At 36.5% G+C, this 24,301-nt stretch overlaps 1 protein-coding gene across 1 annotated transcript in view; it reads right to left on the bottom strand.

The window, feature by feature from the left end:
* The window catches only part of LOC123546540 (insulin-degrading enzyme-like), a 109,848-nt gene that overhangs the window by 79,780 nt on the left and 5,767 nt on the right, over nt 1–24,301 (bottom strand). Inside the window, exons 2-12 of the mRNA XM_045332906.2 lie at nt 20,635–20,813; nt 18,516–18,592; nt 15,576–15,602; nt 14,101–14,204; nt 13,375–13,544; nt 12,680–12,802; nt 11,240–11,442; nt 6,595–6,667; nt 4,079–4,171; nt 3,448–3,539; nt 1,647–1,727 (exon numbers count right to left, since the gene is read on the bottom strand). Coding sequence (XP_045188841.2) covers nt 1,647–1,727; nt 3,448–3,539; nt 4,079–4,171; nt 6,595–6,667; nt 11,240–11,442; nt 12,680–12,802; nt 13,375–13,544; nt 14,101–14,204; nt 15,576–15,602; nt 18,516–18,592; nt 20,635–20,813 — 1,222 coding nt within the window. The remainder of the gene's footprint in view (nt 1–1,646; nt 1,728–3,447; nt 3,540–4,078; nt 4,172–6,594; nt 6,668–11,239; nt 11,443–12,679; nt 12,803–13,374; nt 13,545–14,100; nt 14,205–15,575; nt 15,603–18,515; nt 18,593–20,634; nt 20,814–24,301) is intronic.

The raw sequence follows: 24,301 nt of genomic DNA, 5'->3' as shown, positions 1-24,301 counted from the left end.
AGGACGAATTATGCGCCCTATGTGGCTGCATTTGAACTATGTAAAGCGCCTTTGAACGTGAAATTGATCGTGAAAAGGGCGCTATATAAATCTGGTACAATATAATAATAATGCTGTGCAAGTTTCAAGAAGGCTGCTCAAGCAATGTGGTATTACAGTCTTGATCATTGTCAAACTTGACTGTGATTTTCCGGCCATATACAATATGTGTAAGTTTCACAAAGGCTGATCGATAAACAAGGTTCTAAATGATGACATTTTAAAACTGGAGGACAGTTGATAACTGGGTGATCAGAATATTGCTACTTGAGTACTGTGTGCCCAGGTGAGCTAGAAATACTAACACATGCTGAATTTACAATTTCAAACAACTGGATATGCTAGATATAGAAATAATATGGTGACTGTCTGAAGATGTGACTTACACTACAGGAACATGTATAACAGATAAATTAACTATTTTATCATGGCAACTGATAATCTATTCAGCTGGACTTATACAGAGTATTTTCTTGGCTTTTGTGATTCTACTTACAACATAAACTTTGCAATCACTTACAAATGTGTAAAACAAACATACACAGCTTTAGTTTTCATTCATAAGCAAGTAATTTTGCCAAGTTTACACTTGCATAAAATCCAGAGAAACACGGACAATGATAAGAAACAAGAGCTGTCCGTAAGACAGCGCGCTCGACTTTTCTCAGTGCTTGACTCTGAATTTGAGCTTTGCCAGTAAAAAAAAAAAAAATCCAAGTTAAAAAGGGGCATAACTCTGTTAAAATTCAAATTATAGTTATGAGAATTGTGTCTCCTGGTATAGACTTTGATAGTAAATAAGTATTTTGAGTTTCAAGTCAAAAGCTTTAATAGTAACAGAGATATTTGACTTAATCAAAAATTTTAACAAAAATTCTGAGTTAAAAAGGGGCATAATTCTGTCAAAATTCAAACCAGAGTTATAGGGATTGTTTCTCCTGGTGTAGATTTTGATAGTAAACAACTATTTTGAGTTTCAAGTCAAAAGCTTTAATAGTAACAGAGATATTTGACTTTATCAAAAATTTTAACAAAATTTCTAAGTTAAAAAGGGGCATAATTCTGTCAAAATTCAATTCAGTGTCATGGGGATTGTTTCTCCTGGTGTAGACTTTGATAGTAAATAAGTATTTTAAGTTTCAAGTCAATAGCTTTGATAGTAACAGAGATATTTGACTTTATCAAAAATTTTAACAAAATTTCTAAGTTAAAAAGGGGCATAATTCTGTCAAAATTCAATTCAGTGTCATGGGGATTGTTTCTCCTGGTGTAGACTTTGATAGTAAATAGGTATTTTAAGTTTCAAGTCAATAGCTTTGATAGTAACAGAGATATTTGACTTTATCAAAAACTTTAACCAAAAATTCTAAGTTAAAAAGGGGCATAATTCTGTCAAAATTCAAATCAGAGTTATGGGGATTGTTTCTCCTGGTGTAGACTTTGATAGTAAATAAGTAAATAACTATTTTAAGTTTCACGTCAATAGCTTTGATAGTAACAGAGATATTTGACTTTATCAAAAACTTTAACCAACGGCAACGCCGACGCCAGGGCGAGTGCAATAGCTCTACATTTTCTTCGAAAAGTGGGGCTAAAAATTAACTTACATGTAAAACACCTGAGAGAGCTGACGTGTAACCTCTAGGTCTCTCCTTGTCCTTGAATCTGAAGTGCATTGCACTTAAATCCTGTAAGAAAAAGCAAGAGTTGACTAATAACAGCATACTAGAAGTCCTTCCACCTAATACTAGTTTACATACAGAAGCTTTAGCAAAAAAAAAAAATTAGTTGAAAAATGGGCATAATTTTGTAATCTGTAAGACCGAAATAAACAACATAGCTAAGAATGGTCACTTCATAATGCTAAGAGTTATGATCAGTTTGAAAGCATTCAGTACAATAGTTCCTGAGATACATGCCCACATGCAAAATTTTCATCAATATTTCTGAGCTAAAAAGGGACAAAATAAAACCTCTTTGACTCATCAGACTAGAAATCTCAAAACAAAGATCTCATCATGGTAATGAAACAGAGATCTCACAATGGTACTGAAACGGAGATCTCATCATGGTAGAAACAGAGATCTCACCATAGTACTGAAACAGAGATCTCATCATGGTAGAAACAGAGATCTCTACATGGTAATGAAACAGAGATCTCACATGGTTGTGTGTGTGTGTGTGTGTGTGTGTGTGTGTGTGTGTGTGTGTGTGTTCGGGTTTAACATCTTTTTCAACAATTTTTCAGTCATATAAACGACGGTGTCTACTTGTAGCAGTGAGCACAATGCCCAACTTTATAGTGCTGCCTCACTGGAATATCATGCCGTAGACACGTGGCATGATACCCCACCCAGTCACATTATACTGACACCAGGCTGACCAGTCCTAGCACTATCCCCTTAATGCTGAGCGCCAAGCGAGGAAGCTGCTAGTATCATTTTTTACGTCTTTGGTATGACGCGGCCGGGGATCGAACCCACGACCTCCCGCACTCGAAGCTCACATGGTTGTGAAATGGAGATCTCACCATAGCAAAAACAGAGATCTCTACATGGTAATGAAACAGAGATCTCACATGGATGTGAAACAAAGATCTCACCATAGCAAAAACAGAGATCTCTACATGGTAATGAAACAGAGATCTCACCATGGTACTGAAATATGGTTATGAAACAAAGACCGCACCATGGCAGTGAAACAGAGATCTCACCATGGTAGTGAAAAGAGATCTCATCAAGGTAATGAAACAGAGATCTCTACATGGTAAGATACAGAGATCTCACCATGGTACTGAAATATGGTTATGAAACAAAGACCGCACCATGGCAGTGAAACAGAGATCTCACCATGGTAGTGAAAAAGAGATCTCATCATGGTAATGATACAGAGATCTCACCACAGTAATGATACAGAGACCTCACCATGGTAATGAAACAGAGATCACAACTGAAATAGACATCTCACCATGGTTATGCAACACACCATGGTAGTGAAACAGATATCTCACCATGGCAGCTAAACATGGGATAAATGTAAAAGAGATCTCATTACAGTAGTGAAATAGAGATATCACCAGGGTAATGAACAGTAATGGCACCATGGTAACAAACAGAAATCCCACCATAGTAATGAAATGCAATATATATATATATAAGAATCTTTTAATATTATTCTCTCCAGAGGTAAGAGAAATGGGTAAAAAATGGATATCCCTGGAACTTGCACAAACAAACTCCAAGCAATAAGGCATTTTTAAGTCATACATGAAAAGGAATATGATTTTTAGATCAAATAGAAAAATTGTATCTTGCCGGTCTGTAGATCAAAGCTGACTGCTAGGGGAACTTTGATGGCTAAATGGCAATATAGGCAAGAGACTTAATAACAAAGTGAAAATTCACCTACAGCACATTCTTTGAAGATCCATTCCTGGGCACCTTCTTTGTTCAGCATATGCAAATACTGATAGATGAGTGTGATAATATCATCTATGTGCTCTGAAATAAATGCAGTTAATCATTGTAAACTTTTACCTCCCTTTCCAAAACCCTACTGTTTTTTTGCTAGCTGTCACACATACAAAACACTGGTCATATGGCTTCTCAGTATTAATGTGGGATAAAATTGAAAGATCCTCCTTTGGCATTATTTCAGGTAAGGTCTGGTACTTTGGTAGAACCTCTCAGTTTCAACAAAATGGCTTCCAAACAGTGAAAGAATTTAACATCCCTAGTTATTTAGAGCCAGGGACATTGACAATTTGCAACAGAAGTCCCTTCCACCAATTTCAAAATACATCTTTGTTTAACATATACAACCACTTTATACTTCAATTTTATAAGTAATGAATTGTAAATCCTGATATTTTTCAGCTTATATGAATATAAAAGAATGAGCCTATCAAATATTGACCAAATGCTTATTACAAACCAATGATCAAATTCAGTACAGTGTAACTATTTCTCCCAGCCTATAAACAACAATAAAATGAAAACATTACAAGATAAAACCACAAAGTATGTTTACTATATAATACCTAAACCATCTGCAGTTAGATCCACATTAACCATGAAGAACATAAAACCATTGGCTCCTTGCTGTTGTCCTCCGACCAGTGTATTTACCCAGCCTACAAATTATTATATTATTATTACTATACCAGATTTATACAGCACACTTTTTCATGATAAACACGTTCAAAGGTGCTTTACATATCATACCAAAATGTATATACAGAAAATTGTAGAATATATAATGCTTTTTTTTTATTTTGAATTGAAAGAAATGTTTTTAAAACCATCAACATAAGAGTAGGTGATTTTATTGAAAGCACATTTAGTAAATCTTCCTTCTTTGACATTGCACTTGTGTCCAGAGTTTACATATGATCGCCACAAGTTTTCTTTATTGAAGATGTCTTTAAACCATTGGAGGACAGTGTTCATTGCTGAAGAATAAGTCTTTATGCTTCCTCATATCTTTTTGCATGGTAAACTCATATGACCTCAGGTTAAAGTCTCACCAATAAGAATATAAATGCCACTGGTAACTTTAGCTGGAAAAGAAGGTATTTGAACATGCAACTCTGGTTTCATATTTCTGCTTTAGGACACCAGCCCATAAGCTTGGTCGTAGTTCTGTTTAAGGCAACCAGCCAAGAAGCTGGATCATAGTTCTGCTGTAGGACACCAGCCCAGAAGCTTGGTCATAGTTATGTTTAAGGCCATCAGCCAAGAAGCTGGATCATAGTTCTGCTGTAGGACACCAGTCCATAAGCTTGGTCGTAGTTCTGTTTAAGGCAACCAGCCAAGAAGCTGGATCATAGTTCTGCTGTAGGACACCAGCCCAGAAGCTTGGTCATAGTTATGTTTAAGGCCATCAGCCAAGAAGCTGGATCATAGTTCTGCTGTAGGACACCAGCCCAGAAGCTTGGTCGTAGTTATGTTTAAGGCCACCAGCCAAGAAGCTGGATCATAGTTCTGCTGTAGGACACCAGCCCAGAAGCTTGGTCATAGTTATGTTTAAGGCCATCAGCCAAGAAGCTGGATCATAGTTCTGCTGTAGGACACCAGTCCAGAAGCTTGGTCGTAGTTATGTTTAAGGCCATCAGCCAAGAAGCTGGATCATAGTTCTGCTGTAGGACACCAGTCCATAAGCTTGGTCGTAGTTCTGTTTAAGGCAACCAGCCAAGAAGCTGGATCATAGTTCTGCTGTAGGACACCAGCCCAGAAGCTTGGTCATAGTTATGTTTAAGGCCATCAGCCAAGAAGCTGGATCATAGTTCTGCTGTAGGACACCAGCCCAGAAGCTTGGTCGTAGTTATGTTTAAGGCCACCAGCCAAGAAGCTGGATCATAGTTCTGCTGTAGGACACCAGTCCAGAAGCTTGGTCATAGTTATGTTTAAGGCCATCAGCCAAGAAGCTGGATCATAGTTCTGCTGTAGGACACCAGTCCAGAAGCTTGGTCGTAGTTATGTTTAAGGCCATCAGCCAAGAAGCTGGATCATAGTTCTGCTGTAGGACACCAGTCCATAAGCTTGGTCGTAGTTCTGTTTAAGGCAACCAGCCAAGAAGCTGGATCATAGTTCTGCTGTAGGACACCAGCCCAGAAGCTTGGTCGTAGTTATGTTTAAGGCCATCAGCCAAGAAGCTGGATCACAGTTCTGCTTTAGGACACCAGCCCATAAGCTTGGTCGTAGTTATGTTTAAGGCAACCAGTCAAGAAGCTGGATCACAGTTCTGCTGTAGGACACCAGCCCAGAAGCTTGGTCATAGTTATGTTTAAGGCCATCAGCCAAGATGCTGGATCATAGTTCTGCTGTAGGACACCAGCCCAGAAGCTTGGTCGTAGTTATGTTTAAGGCAACCAGTCAAGAAGCTGAATCATAGTTCTGCTGTAGGACACCAGCCCAGAAGCTTGGTCATAGTTATGTTTAAGGCAACCAGCCAAGAAGCTGGATCATAGTTCTGCTGTAGGACACCAGTCCAGAAGCTTGGTCGTAGTTATGTTTAAGGCCACCAGCCAAGAAGCTGGATCATAGTTCTGCTGTAGGACACCAGCCCAGAAGCTTGGTCGTAGTTATGTTTAAGGCCATCAGCCAAGAAGCTGGATCATAGTTCTGCTGTAGGACACCAGCCCAGAAGCTTGGTCGTAGTTATGTTTAAGGCAACCAGTCAAGAAGCTGGATCATAGTTCTGCTGTAGGACACCAGCCCAGAAGCTTGGTCATAGTTATGTTTAAGGCCATCAGCCAAGAAGCTGGATCATAGTTCTGCTGTAGGACACCAGCCCAGAAGCTTGGTCGTCTTTCTGTTTAAGGCCACCAGCCAAGAAGCTGGATCATAGTTCTGCTGTAGGACACCAGCCCAGAAGCTTGGTCATAGTCATGTTTAAGGCCACCAGCCAAGAAGCTGGATCATAGTTCTGCTGTAGGACACTAGCCCAGAAGCTTGGTAACTGTTACAATTCTTTTTCAGGACACCAGTGAAGAAGCTTGATCATAGTTTTGTTTCAGGACACCAACCAATAAGTTTGCACTCAACTTCAACTTACCTCTTACTTTCAGCTCCGACAGTAGACTGCCCTTCCCCTCATGACCAATCAGATGTCCTAAATAGTGACCTGGCTGAAATATATATATAACAATATTCTATGACAGACTGTAAAAATGAAGAAGAATAAACTGTCTTGTTCTATAATGACAGTGCACTGAGGGTTAAGTATATTTGCTGTAAATTTATCAAGAATATTTTCTGCTTGATATTTACAAAAACTGAGTAGGTAAATTTAGTTTATTTATCTGACTAAGAACTCTTGTAATGGAGACAAATACCATCTACAAGAACTGTGTATTCTTTCATTTTTGTAGATTTCTTGGCTGTCAATCCACAAAAGTAACAAAAGCTGTCAGAGGAAACAGCAGTGTGTGACATTAACTTTTTAACACCGTAGCCAATGGGGCTACGGACTTCCAATTTTTTGTAGCCAGACAGAATTTTTCGTAGCCCTACTAATTTTTCTCTCAAGAATGAATAAGACTTTCATTCTAGTAATATCTTATTTAATTTCTTTCAATATACTGCTGTAGATTGGTGGATCTTGATATATTTGTATGAGTTTTTCAGAATTGATTTTGAAATCTGAAACAGTCATGAAACTAGATCTAAACAGCTTTGTAGACAAGAATTAGCTTGGCAGTAGACTGACCAGAGCTCTCACTAGGCCCATTATTTTTTTGGGGGAGAAGTCGATTCTCCCTCAAACTGATTTATGGAGAAGTGGGGAGAAGTTGGAAGACTCCATTAATTTTTATATTTCTACCTCAATACTGTGAATTGATTCAATGACCATTTATTTTCTTAGTTACATCATTTTACCATACACAGTGATTATTGTTTCAATACAAAATTCTGAAAAAACAAGAGCTGTCTCCATAGGATGACACATGCCCCCGATGGCACTTTGAATGAATAGTTATGGCAGATGTTAGAGTTTAGGACCTTTGAGCTACGGACCTGGGTCTTGCGCGCGACATGTCGTCTTACTGTGGTACACATTCATGCCAAGTTATTTGAAAATCCATCCATGGATGACAAAGATATGGACCTGACACGCCCATCAATGCACTATCCTTTAACGTCTAAGTGTGACCTTGACCTTTGTGCTACGGACCTGGGTCTTGCGCGCGACACGTCGTCTTACTGTGGTACACATTCATGCCAAGTTATTTGAAAATCCATCCATCGATGACAAAGATATGGACCGGACACGTCCATCAATGCACTATCCTTTAACGTCTAAGTGTGACCTTGACCTTTGAGCTACGGACCTGGGTCTTGCGCGCAACACGTCGTCTTACTGTGGTACACATTCATGCCAAGTTATTTGAAAATCCATCCATCGATGACAAAGATATGGACCGGACACGAAAATTGCGGACAGACTGACAGACCGACAGACTGACAGACCGACAGACGGACAGACGGTTCAAAAACTATATGCCTCCCTTTGGGGGCATAAAAAAAGTTTTCTGTTCAAGACGGTGCTGAATCTAACACGCCGATTTTTTTGTTGCTACCGGTACATCATGTAATATATGAACAGTTTCTCATTCGAATAAAACTGAAAGCAAACTGTGTCAAACCTAGATATACATATTCAAATCAATTCATACATCAAAGTCAGTTTTATAAAGTTAATACTTTACATGTCGTTCTTTTACCATGAATACCAAATAACTGTGTCTATAATTCCAATTAATCACATATGTAATTGACAATTTCTTTAGAAAACAACTAGCACATGTTGACAATTAAATGCTAAGTGTCAAAGATGTAACCGCGGCACTGATTGGCCTATTACAATTGCCTCTGGTGAAACCAATAATTTGATTTGCTTTCACACTTCTCGCGAAAATCTCACAAGTACCTGAGGTAGGCGGAGCTTAAATTATGCTATCGGCGTGTGTGTATGTGTATTCAACGCACATTATGACATGGTGCAAATTGTCAAAAGATTAGCGAGTGGCATCCAAAATAAAATTTGGGCGACTTGAATTCGCTTTGAGATTAGATTTGAGCAGAGTTTGAAGCTTCAAAGCAACTACTTTGCTCCCACGTTTGCAATGATCTTTTTGGTAAATTTATTCCTCAGAATTTTTCATAGCCCTGCCGATTTTCTGTCGCCCGAGCTGATTTTTCGTAGCCTTTGTCGATCGGGCTACCGTTAATGTCGCACACTGAAACAGTAAACACAACTATTTCCAAGCTGGATAGTAAAATAGGACATATCAGAGTAAACACAGGGATTTTTTTCCTTCTTTAATAGGGTCCATAAAACGGACCCTTTCCAAATTGAAAATAATGACCATTTTTCCAAATTTCACACCAAATTATTCCCAAAAATGACCTACAAACATTTTTGAAACGGCTGCTGTCCCGACATCATGAAATTCGCCGAATATAGAAAATATGTTCCGAATTTTAATAGAGTGTTTGCTTATTTTGACCAAAGGGCAAATACTCGATTAAAATTCAGAACATGAACTATGTCATCACAAGCGCGAATTTAATCAATCGCACCATGCATTGTTTTCGGTAACCGGTTTCCACGATCTTTTTCTGTAGAACCAGTGACAAACTGTGCGAACAATGAGTCAAAACAGCAAATATAATGTTCAAAGGCTAACAAAATCCAAGCTTGCTGGCTGCAAAAGCCTTGTGGAGTTCAGGTTCTCACGGGCATCTTCACAGCCTGTTCTGACTCAATCAGACTGAGGAAACGTCCGTTGAATCGTCCACATGGGTGTCGTTTTCATGTCAGAGTCAGGAGAACTCTTGTGTAACTCCGGTTGAATTTGTGCCAGAGTGTGTGCCTTTAGAACAACCATCGTTATCTCAGAGTCAGGCCACTGTATCATGTTGTGATGATCAGAACACTAGCTCTAGTGTAACTCAATTAGATCCAGGAAAGGGGTTATTGTAATTTTGTATGTTACACAAAATTCCCAATTAGGATGAAAACGACGCTATTTTTCCCAAATCGTCCGGACGCGGACGCTTTCCCAAAATGGAAAAAAAAAAATCGCTGAAACAAAAGCTATCATTAGAGAGATTACGGTAGTACCCTCAAAGCACTGCTTTGTCTGAGGAAACAAAACTTTTCTAGAATAACATGAAGAAAATGGAATGGGAATGTATGGGTCCTACCTCCATTACAGGAAAAATGTCATGCACATGTACACTTATGTACCTTATCATGATTCTAAGAATAAACAAGAGGACCATGATGGTCCTGAAACGCTCACATGTCCCCAAATGACCCAGTTTTGAACTGAGTATGACGCCGTTTTCTATTATTTGACATGAGCTCATGTGACCCAGTTATGAACTTGACCTAGATATCATCAAGATAAAAATTCTCTAGAGAGGTCACAAGGTTTTTTCATTATTTGACCTACTGACCTAGTTTTTGTCGGCATGTGACCCAGTTTCATACTTGACTTAGATATCATCACGGTGAACATTCTGACCAATTTTCATGAAGGTCCATTCAAAAGTATGGCCTCTAGAGAGGTGACAAGGTTTTTCTATTTTCAGACCTACTGACCTAGTTTTCGACCGCAGTTGACCCAGTTTCAAGCTTGACCTAGATATCATCAAGATGAACATTCAGACCAACTTTCATACAGATCCCATGAAAAATATGGCCTCTAGAGAGGTCGCAAGGTTTTTCTATTATTTGACCTACTGACCTAGTTTTTGTCGGGATGTAACCCAGTTTCAAACTTGACCTAGATATCATCAAGGTGAACATTCTGACTAACTTTCATGAAGATCCATGAAAAATATGGCCTCTAGAGAGGTCACAAGGTTTTTCTATTTTTAGACCTACTGACCTAGTTTTGGATGGCACGTGACCCAGTTTCGAACTTGACCTTGATATCATCACGATGAACATTCTGACCAAATTTCATAAAGATCCCATGAAAAATGTGACCTCTAGAGTGGTCACAAACAAAAGTTTACAGACGCACGCACGCACGTATGGACGTCGGACGCCACGCGATCACAAAAGCTCACCTTGTCACTTTGTGACAGGTGAGCTAAAAATAAAATGGGCATAATTAATAGAATATTTCTGCCACAGTAATGGTCTTCTGTCATCAGATGTAGGTGATAATGTGGAACAACTACTTTCAGTTTTTATCAATCCATTTAGTAACCATAAAGTCAACGTGCAACTAAACTTTAACCAACGTTGGATGCAGACAAAAGGGTAAGTAGGACAGCTCTCCATATACCTTCTATAGTCGAGGTAAAAACAAATATCTAACATTCCCCTTTATTTTGTCTCCATAAAATTATGTCCCTATGAAATAGTCACTTTGACAAAAATCAATAAAATTTCATTCAAAACAAATGAACTGATTTCACAGTATGTCATGATTAACCCTTAGCATGCTGGACACGACTGGTTCTGCCTTTGGGACCAGTGTAGATCATGATCAGCCTGCACATCCGTGCAGTCTGATCATACTCTGCACTGTTCGCTATTCAGTCAGTATCCTTTTTGGTAAGCACCCCTTCTAACAATTAATGGTATTGCCCAAATTCAAAGATGGGCAACTTCATTATAGAAATTTAGCATGGTAAGGGTTCAATCAAACTTCTTCCCACAACATTCTTGTATTTCTTACATTGGTTTTATAGTATGGCTGAAGATCTGGTATGGACCATGACACTGTCAGGTTTCTGATGTCTTTTACAGGTGTAACATAGCAGATATTCTGTAACTCTGCAGGACCATAAGGGTGTTCATTCCATCGAGGGATAGCAACATTTTTGTTCTCAACTCCATGAAAATGTGGGACCACTATCTCCATTAATTCATCTAGTGACTCTGTGAAATATAAATAAAACGGAAGTTGACTTTTCTTGTTTTGTAGGTAGATCACACTGATTTTTTCCCAACAGTTATTATGCAGTTAAAGTAAATTACCGTTACACTCCTATATTGTTACCTGCGGCTTTTTGTTGTTAACATTTTCTACAGGATGGAGGTACATATTGTATTAGTTAAATGGCTAGAAACAGTCAAACAGTACTTGAAAAAAAATGTCCCCCTTTCTTTGACACTAAACTTTTCCTTAGGTCAATAAGAATTCATTAAGAATAATTATTGTTAACATGAAGAAAAAAGTATGCATAGATATGATTAAAAATTCCTCATTAAGAGATGTCAAAAAAAGAATTTCTTAATTTAGGACTCTGATATATAAAGTATATCTGACATTGAAAAATAAATACAGTAAAAATCTGGTTTTATATATTTTTTAGAACCCATGTATAATGCTGATTTTGCTGCTTTATAAAAGATGACATTGTAAGAAGTTACCTTTAACCCCTAAAGAAGTTGTCAAATTGATTTAAGAAGCATTGACTGTACCAAGGTAGAATTCTATTTCCATTCAAGCAACAGTGATCAAATGAAACATGTTATTTAAGAAATAATTTAGAGCAAAACCATGTTTTAATACTATTTATACACAATGGGCGGTTACATGTCAAACGTAATAATTTCACAAGGGCTAACTCGAGTGAAATTATTTTGTACAACATATAACCGCCAGAGTGAATAAATGGTGTTAAAACACGGTTTTGCTATAAATTATTTTGATTCTAACAATATTATATCCTTATCTAGATCAAATATGATAGAACTGTTTCTTTGCGCATGCATGATGCCAAATGGTAGGTCGTCACGCTCCTTTGTTTATACACTCCTGGACTGGAATAGGTCTTGCGGAATACTTCCATTAGAGCACAAATGATGTTGAATTATTCTGCACAGTGATTAACCAGCTTAGCCAGTGTGTAAATTAATCAAGACAGTTGTGCTAAGTGACATCTTGTTTTAAATATGTTTTTAAGTAAAATATTTGATCAAATTTGAAAGTGCTATTTCTCAATGCATACATGGCCCTTAATATCACATCAACGTGACATAATACCGTCATGATTATTTAAGCATTGCTAGTCATATTACTGGTAGTCTCCTTCTACTGAGATTTCAAATCATTATCGGAACAAAAAGAACTCATTCTTTTTCAGTTTTCTTATTTAAAAAACAAACTTACCTTTTCCTAGAACAGTTAGACCCATCAGATTAGAAGAGTACAACTCATCATGAAACTTGAGTAATTCATCTCTTACATCATAACCTAGCTCCTTTGATCTTGTCTCTAACGTGTATTTATTTCCTGGAAAATGTACATAGTAAATACATGCAGTAATTTGTTTCGAAGAAAGTTTTGAAAATGTTTATGTCAACTAAATAAAGGTTTTTTCCAGATACCCTACAGTTCTGGAAGCAATATTGCACATTTCTACTAACATAATATTTCTTGGATGAAATTTTGAAAATTTTGCAGGCATTTTAATACATTAAATGTTTTTTATGTTATGTCCCAGACATGAACTATGATAGACAGTGAGATGGAGACACACATGCAATCACATATTACATCCATTTTTCCAAAAACAGGCATTCACAAATAAATTAAATCTACCATTTTGTTCTTACATTGCCATGGAAACAAAATGGCTTCCATTTTGATCAAATACTGAAATGTCATAGCTTTCTAATTTTTAACCTGATTTTAATTTTTTTCACAGCATGAAATGATGTAAAAATCCTAGCATACAAAATTAATATTAAAACAATGCTGCCTTTCTTTTTAACAAAGGACACAGATCAGTATGCTATCACAAAGGAAGTATAATTGTTGATTAAATGTTATATGTCTCTAATTCCCCCAAAACATTTTCTAACCTGTCCCAAACTTGCTGAAATCATGTTTAGGATTGGCAAGGGATTTCTCTAATTGATGGAATCTCCATGAATCATTCTGTAAATTTTTGTCATTTTCAGAGTTTACTGCATTAATCTCCCTTTCTGTGGCTGATGGTGTAAACAATGGCTCTAGGAAGAACTGAGAAAACCTGAAATAAAAGTTAACTTATTAACAACAATTATTGGTAAGTAACCTATTACAAGTAACAATAATCTTCAAAAAAGAGAGGCAAAACTGGCAATATATTAACAAAGTGTTATATACCTAGAGTACTGTTTGAGCTCTTTAAACACTATTTGCAAGTAGAATAGAATTTGTGCAAGAGGAAAAATATGTTCATGTACTTCAAATCTCTTACATTTAACACATATTGACATTTTTTATTTAGTTAAGGGCACTTTATAAACTTAAGAAATACCAGGAAATGGAAGGAATGGATGATGTAATTTTATATATTTGTTTCTATGGGACTAAAATATCAAGTTTGTGTTTCAAAGCCAAAAGGCACAAGACTTTACTGATTTTAGCTTGGTAGTTTTCGTGTTTCCTTAAATGGTCAAAACTGCCTAAGTGGTTTGCACTCTGAACCATCGCCCATTAGTAAAGTATCCCGCAAGAACTTAATAGTTAAAGTAAGACAGGTACAAACAACATGACATATGACACAGTTATTAACAGGTGTACATCATAAAAAGAAATCTCACCTCTCTAATGCCCCGCTCAGATATTCTGGTGCTATATCAAAAAAGAAATTGGTGTGTTCATTTGAAGTAAATGCATTGGAACTGCCTGCATGTTCATTCAGAAACTGGAAGAAACAGAATATTTAGGCATAAGAGAACAGCAATTTTAAAACATAATTATTTGAAATCACAGTTCAGCTATGTTACATTACAGACTTTTAGACAAAGAAGATATAATATTATTTAATTTTTCTTACTGACCGAGTTTGGGTTCCAAGTAAAGGCCTCATATCGTAAAACTGGTTTCTTCAACAGTCTTTTTTGAAATGCATTTAAATATAAAATGATTTAAGTTACTAGGAAGTTTTTTAAAATTATAACTGTTTTATAAAATATACTTTCAGATCAATCTTACAGCAAGTGAAGTCACTAATATTCATGGGAGAATAATTGTCATTGGATTTCATGGTTATGCCATTCAATGAAATCAATCCCAATGACCAAGTAAAATTCTCATTTATTTTATGTTCAAAGGTCAATATCCACAAACTTATATCCCCTTGACCAAAATCACGAAATTTCATGGCCATGAAATTAAACGATTTCCCATAACTAAAAAAAAAAAAAAAAACAAGAGCTGTCTCCATAGGATGACACATGCCCCCGATGGCACTTTGAATGAATAGTTATGGCCGATGTTAGAGTTTAGGACCTTTGACCTATGGACCTGGGTCTTGCGCGTGACACTTCGTCTTACTGTGGTACACATTCATGCCCAATTATTTTAAAATCCATGCATGAATGACAAAGATATGGACCGGACACGCCCATCAATGCACTATCATGAAATATGACCTTTAACATCCAAGTGTGACCTTGACCTTTGAGCTACGGAACTGGGTCTTACGTGCGACAAGTCGTCTTACTGTGGTACATATTCATGCCAAGTTATTTGAAAATCCATCGATGGATGACAAAGATATGGACCGGACACGAATGCACTATCATGAAAAATGACCTTTAACGTCTAAGTGTGACCTTGACCTTTGAGCTACGGACCTGGGTCTTTCGCGCGACAAGTCGTCTTACTGTGGTACATATTCATGCCAAGTTATTTGAAAATCCATCCATGGATGACAAAGATATGGACCGGACACGAATGCACATCATGAAAAATGACCTTTAACGTCTAAGTGTGACCTTGACCTTTGAGCTACGGACCTGGGTCTTTCGCGCGACACGTCGTCTTACTGTGGTACACATTCATGCCAAGTTATTTGAAAATCCATCCATCGATGACAAAGATATGGACCGGACACGAAAATTGCGGACACACCGACAGACTGACAGACCGACAGACGGTTCAAAAACTATATGCCTCCCTTCGGGGGCATAAAAATCATAATTAAATCTACTAATTGTAAAATGGTAAATAAGAAAATCAATCTAAATGTTCAGTACATAAATTACCCAAGGTACAAACTGATTTAACTAACCTTGGTATATTCATTTTCCTCTGGATACTGAAAAATAAAAATTGCAGTTTATACTACACATCATCTCATCACTGTATATGCAAAGTCTTTCTCTGTTTAATAACTGTTCATACCTCAATAGTTTCTACTGGTATGCAATCTTGCAGAGGCCAACTGTAAAACAAGAGGACCATGGTGGTCCTGAATCGCTCACCTCTTCCCACATGACCCAGTTTTGAGTATGACGTCGTTTTTTCTATTATTTGACATAGTGACCTAGTTTTTGAGCTCATGTGACCCAGTTTTGAACTTGACCTAGATATTATCAAGATAAAAATTCTGACCAATTTTCATGAAGATCCATTGAAAAATATGGTCTCTAGAGAGGTCACAATGTTTTTCTATTATTTTACCTATTGACCTAATTTTCGAAGGTACGTGACCCTCTTTTGAACTTGACCTAGATATCATCAAGGTGAACATTCTCACTAATTTTCATGAAGATCTCATGAAAAATATGGCCTCTAGAGAGGTCACAAGGTTTTTCTATTTTTATACCTACTGGCCTAGTTTTTGACCGCACGTGACCCAGTTTCGAAACTGACCTAGATATCATCAAGGTGAACATTCAGATCAATTTTCATGAAGAGCCATTGAAAAATATGGCCTCAAGAGAGGTCAAAAGATTTTAATAATTTTAGACCTACTGACCTAGTTTTTGATCGCAGTTGACCCAGTTTCAAATTTAACCTAGATATCATCAAGATGAACATTCAGACCAACTTTCATACAGATCCCATGAAAAGTATGGCCTCTAGAGAGGTCACAAGGTTTTTCTATTTTTAGACCTACTGATCTAGTTTTTGACCGCACATGACCCTGTTTCGAACTTGACCTAGATATCATCAAGATGAACATTCAGACCAATTTTCATACAGATCCCATAAAAAATATGGTCTTTAGAGAGGTCATAAGGTTTTTCTATTATTTGACCTACTGACCTAGTTTTTGACGGCACGTGCCCCACTTTTGAACCTGACCTAGATATCATCAAGATGAACATTCAGACCAACTTTCATACAGATCCCATGAAAAATATGGCCTCTAGAGAGGTCACAAGGTTTTTCTATTATTTGACCTACTGACCTAGTTTTTGTAGGCACGTGACCCACTTTCGAACCTGACCTAGATATCATCAAGATGAACATTCTGACCAATTTTCATGAAGATCTCATGAAATATATGGCCTCTAGTGATGTCACAGGGTTTTTCTATTTTTAGATCTACTGACCTAGTTTTTGACCGCACGTGACCCAGTTTCGAACTTGACCTAGATATCATCAAGATGAACATTCAGACCAACTTTCATACAGATCCCATGAAAAGTATGGCCTCTAGAGAGGTCACAAGGTTTTTCTATTATTTGACCTACTGACCTAGTTTTTGACAACACGTGACCCAGTTTCGAACTTGACCTAGGTATCATCAAGGTGAACGTTCTGACCAATTTTCATGAAGATCTTGTGTAATATATGGCCTCTAGAGAGGTCACAAGGTTTTTCTATTTTTAGACCTACTGACCTAGTTTTTGATGGCACGTGACCCAGTTTCGAACTTGACCTAGATATCATCAAGGTGAACATTCTGATTAATTTTCATGAAGATCTTGTGAAATATATGGCCTCTAGAGAGGTCACAAGGTTTTTCTATTTTTAGACCTACTGACCTAGTTTTTGATGGCACGTAACCCAGTTTCGAACTTGACCTAGATATCATCAAGGTGAACATTCTGACCAATTTTCATGAAGATCTTGTGAAATATATGGCCTCTAGAGAGGTCACAAGGTTTTTCTATTTTTAGACCTACTGACCTAGTTTTTGACGGCACATGACCCAGTTTCGAACTTGACCTAGATATCATCAAGATGAACATTCTGACCAACTTTCATAAAGATCCCATGAGAAATGTGACCTCTAGAGTGGTCACAAGCAAAAGTTTACGGACGGACGCACGCACACACGGACGCACGGACGACGGACGACGGACACCGCGCGATCACAAAAGCTCACCTTGTCACTTTGTGACAGGTGAGCTAAAAAAGCATTTGCGGGATGCCTGCATATGTCCATAACAATATCAGAATTAAAAAAAAAAAGCAATATCCATAAAATATAAAAGTTATAAATAGTGTAATATCAGACGAATAACTTTTAATATTTCAACCAAAATTTAAAATGGCCCTGAAAATTCTACCCTTTCTGGAAAAATTTAGAATGATGCATAATTAATATATTTTGTTGTTCTATTTTCATATATAGGAAGAAATTCCATTATAGCACTGAACCACTGGATCTAACAGCAGAACAGTAAGATCTTTTTTGAGAGCAAACTTAAAACTGCAATAAATACTCCAAGGACAACCTAGGTAAAATATGTTTTTGTTGCCTTAACACTTCAAGAATGATACGATGTCAACATAGCTATATCAATGACAAGATGGAAAAGGACAGGGGAGTACAATAATGCTGACTTACAGAAAAAAAGGGTTGATATCAAGCATTTTAGTGTACTACTTGTGAACTTCAGCTTGTTCCCTTTGTTGACATTTTTAGTTATTGGGTGACTTTGCAGCTTTAGGAATAGAAAATGACCACAGGCACGAGTATTGGACTTGGGATGAAAAAATATGACCAGACAGATAAAAACCAGATTTCATCCTTAATCGAGCCAAAATGAAAAATATGTAGTGAAATATGAGCCCGATTTCAAATGACCTATACCATACACATACTCATACCTGTGAAACTGACCACAAAGGCTCCAACATTATTTCAGGCATGAGCAGGAACGTGAACAGAACCACCGACCTTCAACAAACCAGCTGTATGGCCTGCTAGAGTAATACACAGAGTAATGTTGTATAATATGTCTATATGATATGCCCTTACTGATGTATTTACCTTCTTTGTTCCTAGGAAAAGCATGTGCTCGCAGAAATGTGCCAGACCTGGTATATCTTTTGGATCCTTCATATGTCCTGCAAGTACAAGAGTCATGTCACATAGATAGAACGTGCAAAGAATGAACCATCAGATTAATTCTACATCAATGCTTAAAGAAACATATTTTGTAATAAAAGAAGAGCTGTCCGAGGACAGCAACGCTCGACTATTCAACAGCCTTGTCAAATGAATTAATATAAAAGTGGAAAATGGGGCATAATTTTGTAAAATTGCAAAACAGGGTTATGGAACCTGTATAATGCACATCATCTCATGACAATGGACAATTGTGTGAAGTTTCAATCCATTCCCATTAGTATGTACTGAGATACAAGCTTACATACAAAAACTTAACCAAAAACTGCTAAGTCAAACAAGAGCACCGCCTTGCGGATGCTGACGCTCATCTGATTTTTTTTGTGTAATAGAAATATTGTCCTACCCATGATTTTCTAAGTCTAAAAAGGGCCATCATTCTTGCAAAAAAGCAGGATAGAGTTATGTTTCTTGATGTACAGTGTCCGCTTATGATGGTGAAAAACTGTTGCAAGTTTTAAAGCAATAGCTTTAATAGTTTATGAGAAAAGTTGACATAATACTCAACCAAGAAAATGATTTTCTAAGTCCAAAAGGGGCAATAATTATTGCAAAAAGCAGGATGGAGTTATGTTGCTTGCTGTACAGGGTCAGCTTATGATGGTGAACAAGTGTTGCAAGTTTCAAAGCAATAGCTTTGATAGTTTAAGAGAAAAAGTTGACCTAAACATAAAACTTAACCAAGAAATCTGATATTTTCTAAGTCAAAAAGGGGCCATAAATCTTGCAAAAAGCAGGACGGAGTTATGTTTCTTGCTATACAGGGTCAACTTATGATGGTAAACAAGTGTTGCAAGTTTTAAGGCAATAGCTTTGATAGTTTAGGAGAAAAGCTGACCTAAACATAAAACTTAACCAAGAAAACTGATTTTCTAAGTCCAAAAGGGGCAATAAATCTTGCAAAAAGCAAGATGGAGTTATGTTTCTTGACGTACAGGGTCTGCTTATGATGGTGAACAAGTATTCCAAGTTTCAAAGCAATAGCTTTGATAGTTTAGGAGAAAAGTTGACCTAAACATAAAACTTAACCAAGAAATCTGATATTTTCTAAGTACAAAGGGGCCATAAATCTTGCAAAAAGCAAGATGGAGTTATGTTTCTTGCTATACAGGGTCAGCTTATGATGGTGAACAAGTATTCCAAGTTTCAAAGCAATAGCTTTGATAGTTTAGGAGAAAAGCTGACCTAAACATAAAACTTAACCAGGCAACGCCGACGCAGACGCCGACGCCGACGCCGACAACCGCTCAAGTGATGACAATAACTCATCATTTTTTTTCAAAAAATCAGATGAGCTAAAAAGGGGCATAATTTTGTAAAAGTACAAAGTAGAGTTATGGAACCTGTGCACTGCATGTCAGATCATGACAGTGAACAAGTGTGTGAAGTTTCAATCCATTCCCATTAGTGGGTACTGAGATACCAGCTTACATACAAAAACTTAACCCAAAACTACAAAGTCGAAAAGGGGGCATAATTTTGTAAAATTCCAAAGCAGAGTTATGGAACCTGTGCAAGTCAGATCATCACAGTGAACAAGTGTGTGAAGTTTTAAACCCTTCCCATTGGTGGGTACTGAGATACCAGCTTACATATGAAACCTTAACAAAAAGTTTCTAAGTCGAAAAAGGGACATAATTTGTGAAAAAACAAACTAGGGTTATGGAACCTGTGCAATGTAAGTCAGTTCATCACAGTGAATAAGTGTGTGAAATTTCAATCCATTCCCACAGGTGGTTACTGAGATAGCAGCTTACATATAAAAACTTAACCAAATCGGACGCGGACGCCGACGCATGGGTGAGTCCAATAGCTCTACCTATTCTTTGAATAGTCGAGCTAAAAATGTTTTTAACTACCTTAACACTTTCGAAATTTGTTTTTGATTTTTTTTATTAACCATAGCACTTTTTCTACAAAATTATAGACTATTCCTGCTTTTCCTGGCTGTGTGTTTCTCACTATGATTTTAAAAGCTTACCAATGTATACATCCATAGCAGCAGATGACTTGTCTGTTTGCTTGTCACTGATCAGCAATACCCTCATTCCATTCTGTAGTTCTAGTGCGCGATACTGTCGATCATCACCTGCAGATTTGGTGATCTCCGAATCGTCAAGACAAGTCTTAATGTGTGTTGTGCTCATTGCGGATAAAAACCTAGAAAAAGTGTACAAGTTGTATGGATATCATTCTTCTTAATTCAAACTGCTTGGCCTGTACAAGGTACAAAAAGTTCATAAAATAATGTCAAAGGACAATTCCTCAATAGGCTTTATTTTATACACCGACAGAATAAAACCAGCATGTGTACATAACAGAACTTGATAAACAAAAGCAAAAAAGCAACATGGAAAAATGAAAGTATTTTCTCATATTCAACAGAAATGTTTTTTAAGGTAATGAAGCACTACATCTGAAGTTTCTTTTCAAACGTGACTTTGCCTGATTTTCACACAGAAATACATTTTCTGGCCATACAAGTGACAATATTAAAGGTATCTTGAAAAAAACAAAAAAGATCATACTTTTATAACAATTTTTTATAAAATGTAATAATCTGAGTTCCTGGAGCTCGCTTTGACTTACTTCATAGTAATACTAAACTTTTGTCATAAACTGCATCTCAGACAAGCATGAGTAACACTTTAATTCAAGGGATTCAGTGTCTAATATAGATATTTAGTTTAATATGTAACAATCAAAAAATCTCTACCCTGACACAATCAGTGACAATTTCTCAATTCAATGCATATTATATTCTTACGATTACTGAACAAATATAGAGATTGTCCGAACTATATAAATAGGGAAAATATGGTGAAAGCTAGGTCTGATTACATATCGTGGCCTCAACGCGAAACTAGTCTATCTGCTTCTGTTTCTATATACACATAGACTAGTTTCGCGTTGAGGCGACGAAATGTACTATTAGAAAATGTTGGTATGATAATGACAAAGAAAAAACTTCAACTCTTATGAAAGCTAAGTTAAACAAGAGCTGTCGGAGGACAGCAACGCTCGACTATTCAACAGCCTTGTCAATTGAATAAATACAAAAGTTGAAAAAGGGGCATAATTTTGTAAAATGCAAAGTAGAGGTATTGAACCTCTGTACTGAATGTCATATCATGACAGTGAACAAGTGTGTGAAGTTTCAATCCTTTCCAATTTGTGGATACTGAGATACCAGCTTACATACAAAAACTTAACCAAAAACTGCTAAGTCAAAGGGGCATAATTTTGTAAAAATGCCAAGTAGAGTTATGGGACCTTCACAGTGCATGTTAGATCATGACAGTGAACAAGTGTGTGAAGTTTCAATCCTTTCCAATTTGTGGATACTGAGATACCAGCTTACATACAAAAACTTAACCAAAAACTGCTAAGTCAAAGGGGCATAATTTTGTAAAAATGCCAAGTAGAGTTATGGGTACTTCACAGTGCATGTTAGATCATGACAGTGAACAAGTGTGTGAAGTTTCAATCCGTTCCAATTAGTGGATACTGAGATATCAGATTACATACAAAAATTTAACCAAAAACTGCTAAGTCGAAAAAGGGGCATAATTTTGAAAAAAAAAAGAGTAGAGTTACAGGACTTGCTTAGTGCATGTCAGATCATGACAGTGAACAAGTATGTGAAGTTTCAATCCATTTCCATTAGTAAGTACTGAGATAACAGCTTACATACAAAACCTTAACCAAAAATTTCTAAGTCGAAAAAGGGGCATAATTTTGTAAAAAAGCAAAATAGAGTTATGGAACCTGTGCAATGTAAGTCAGTTTGTCACAGTGAATAAGTGTGTGAAGTTTCAATCCATTCCCACAAGTGGTTACTGAGTTACCAGCTTACATACAAAACCTTAACCAAAAATTTCTAAGTCGAAAAGGGGGTATAATTTTGTAAAAAAGCAAAACAGAGTTATGGAACCTGTGCAATGTAAGTCAGTTTGTCACAGTGAATAAGTGTGTGAAGTTTCAATCCATTCCCACAAGTGGTTACTGAGATACCAGCTTACATACAAAACCTTAACCAAAATCGGGACGTGGACGCCGACGCATGGGTGAGTCCAATAGCTCTACTATTCTATGAATAGTCGAGCTAAAAATGCATGAATGTATTGGAGTATGTTAAAACAGTCTGCAGGTATTAAGACAGAGAAAATATCATTGTCTTCTTTTGAAACTTATTTCAAAGCTGTAAATAATCCTACTGACAGATTTTTTGTACCAGATGAAGATGTTATATATTTCAATGAACAGTATGAAAACAATGAGTTTAAAGTGATGTTTGAAGAGCTAAATGAGCAAATTCTGTTAGTGAAATAAACTTAGCCATAAAACAGTTAAAGAATAATAAATCAGCTGGGCCAGATTGTATGGTAAATGAATTCTTTGTTGTTGGAAAAGACACATTAGCGCCTGTGCTATATACACTATTCAACAAAATATTTGACATTGGATATTTTCCAGAAAAATGGTCAGAAGGATACATTGTTCCGTTGCATAAAAAGGGAAGCTTAAATAATGTAGATAATTATCGAGGGATTACTTTATTAAGTTGTATAGGTAAACTTTTCACACGTATATTGAATAATAGACTTAAAAGTTGGGCCGAAAACTACAATCATTGAATGTATATGTGGAAGCACAGGCCGGTTTTAGGCCAAATATGAGTACAAAAGATAATGTTTTTATATTGAATGGACTGATAAGCCATATGTTGAATCAAGGGAAGCAACTCTACACTTTATTTGTTGATTTTTCAAAAGCTTTTGATTATGTAGTTAGGGAAAATCTATGGTATAAGTTGATTAAGTTAGGCCTACGTGGAATTTTTTTAGATATTATCCAATCTATGTATAAGTCCGTTAAGTCCAGAGTAAAATACTTAAACAAACTTAGTGAGGAATTCTCTTGTATGCTCGGAGTCAGACAAGGGGAGTGCTTGTCTCCCTTTTTATTCTCAATGTGTTACTGTATTATTATTAATGATCTTGAAGGGGTCACACTTTAAACCGGAATCCACCTAAAAACTGGAATACACTTTCTATAACCGGAATACACCTGTATTTTTTTAATTAAAGGTATTTTTGAAGGCTTTTTGATATAATTCAATCATATATATCATAAATAATCAACATACCAAAAGAAAATAAAATACGTTCACGCAAAACGATTTTATAAGAGATTGAAATTCAGCAACCGCGCGGGAAATTAATTGTGCTTTGGAAATAAGCGCAGTAAACGTTTTTATATTTATATATTAAACATAATATAATTCTTTTGAAAACTGATTTTTCATAATTTATTTTCTTCTTAAATTATCAAATTAAACATGAAGAAATAATTCAATTAGTTCCAATAATAAACATACGGCCGGTTCTTTCCGATCGGCGCGGTTTATGCACTGACATGTGTTTTGTGTATAATTCATTTAAAAATTGAATATTGATATTTTTTCTTAATTAATTTTCTTTTTTATTTGTTAAACGAAATGCGAAATATGAAGAAATAATTAAATAATTTCTAGTTATAAACATGTGACATGTCCTTTCCGATCAGCGCGGTTTATGCCACTCGTATTTTGTCTATAATTCATTTAAAAATCAAAAAATGCTATTTTATCATTCATAGTTTTTTTT

The sequence above is a fragment of the Mercenaria mercenaria genome, chromosome 9 (assembly GCF_021730395.1).
Source record: "Mercenaria mercenaria strain notata chromosome 9, MADL_Memer_1, whole genome shotgun sequence".
Taxonomy (NCBI): domain Eukaryota; kingdom Metazoa; phylum Mollusca; class Bivalvia; order Venerida; family Veneridae; genus Mercenaria; species Mercenaria mercenaria.
The sequence above is the reverse complement of the archived record's forward strand: the minus strand, read 5'-3'. Positions and strand labels throughout refer to the sequence as shown.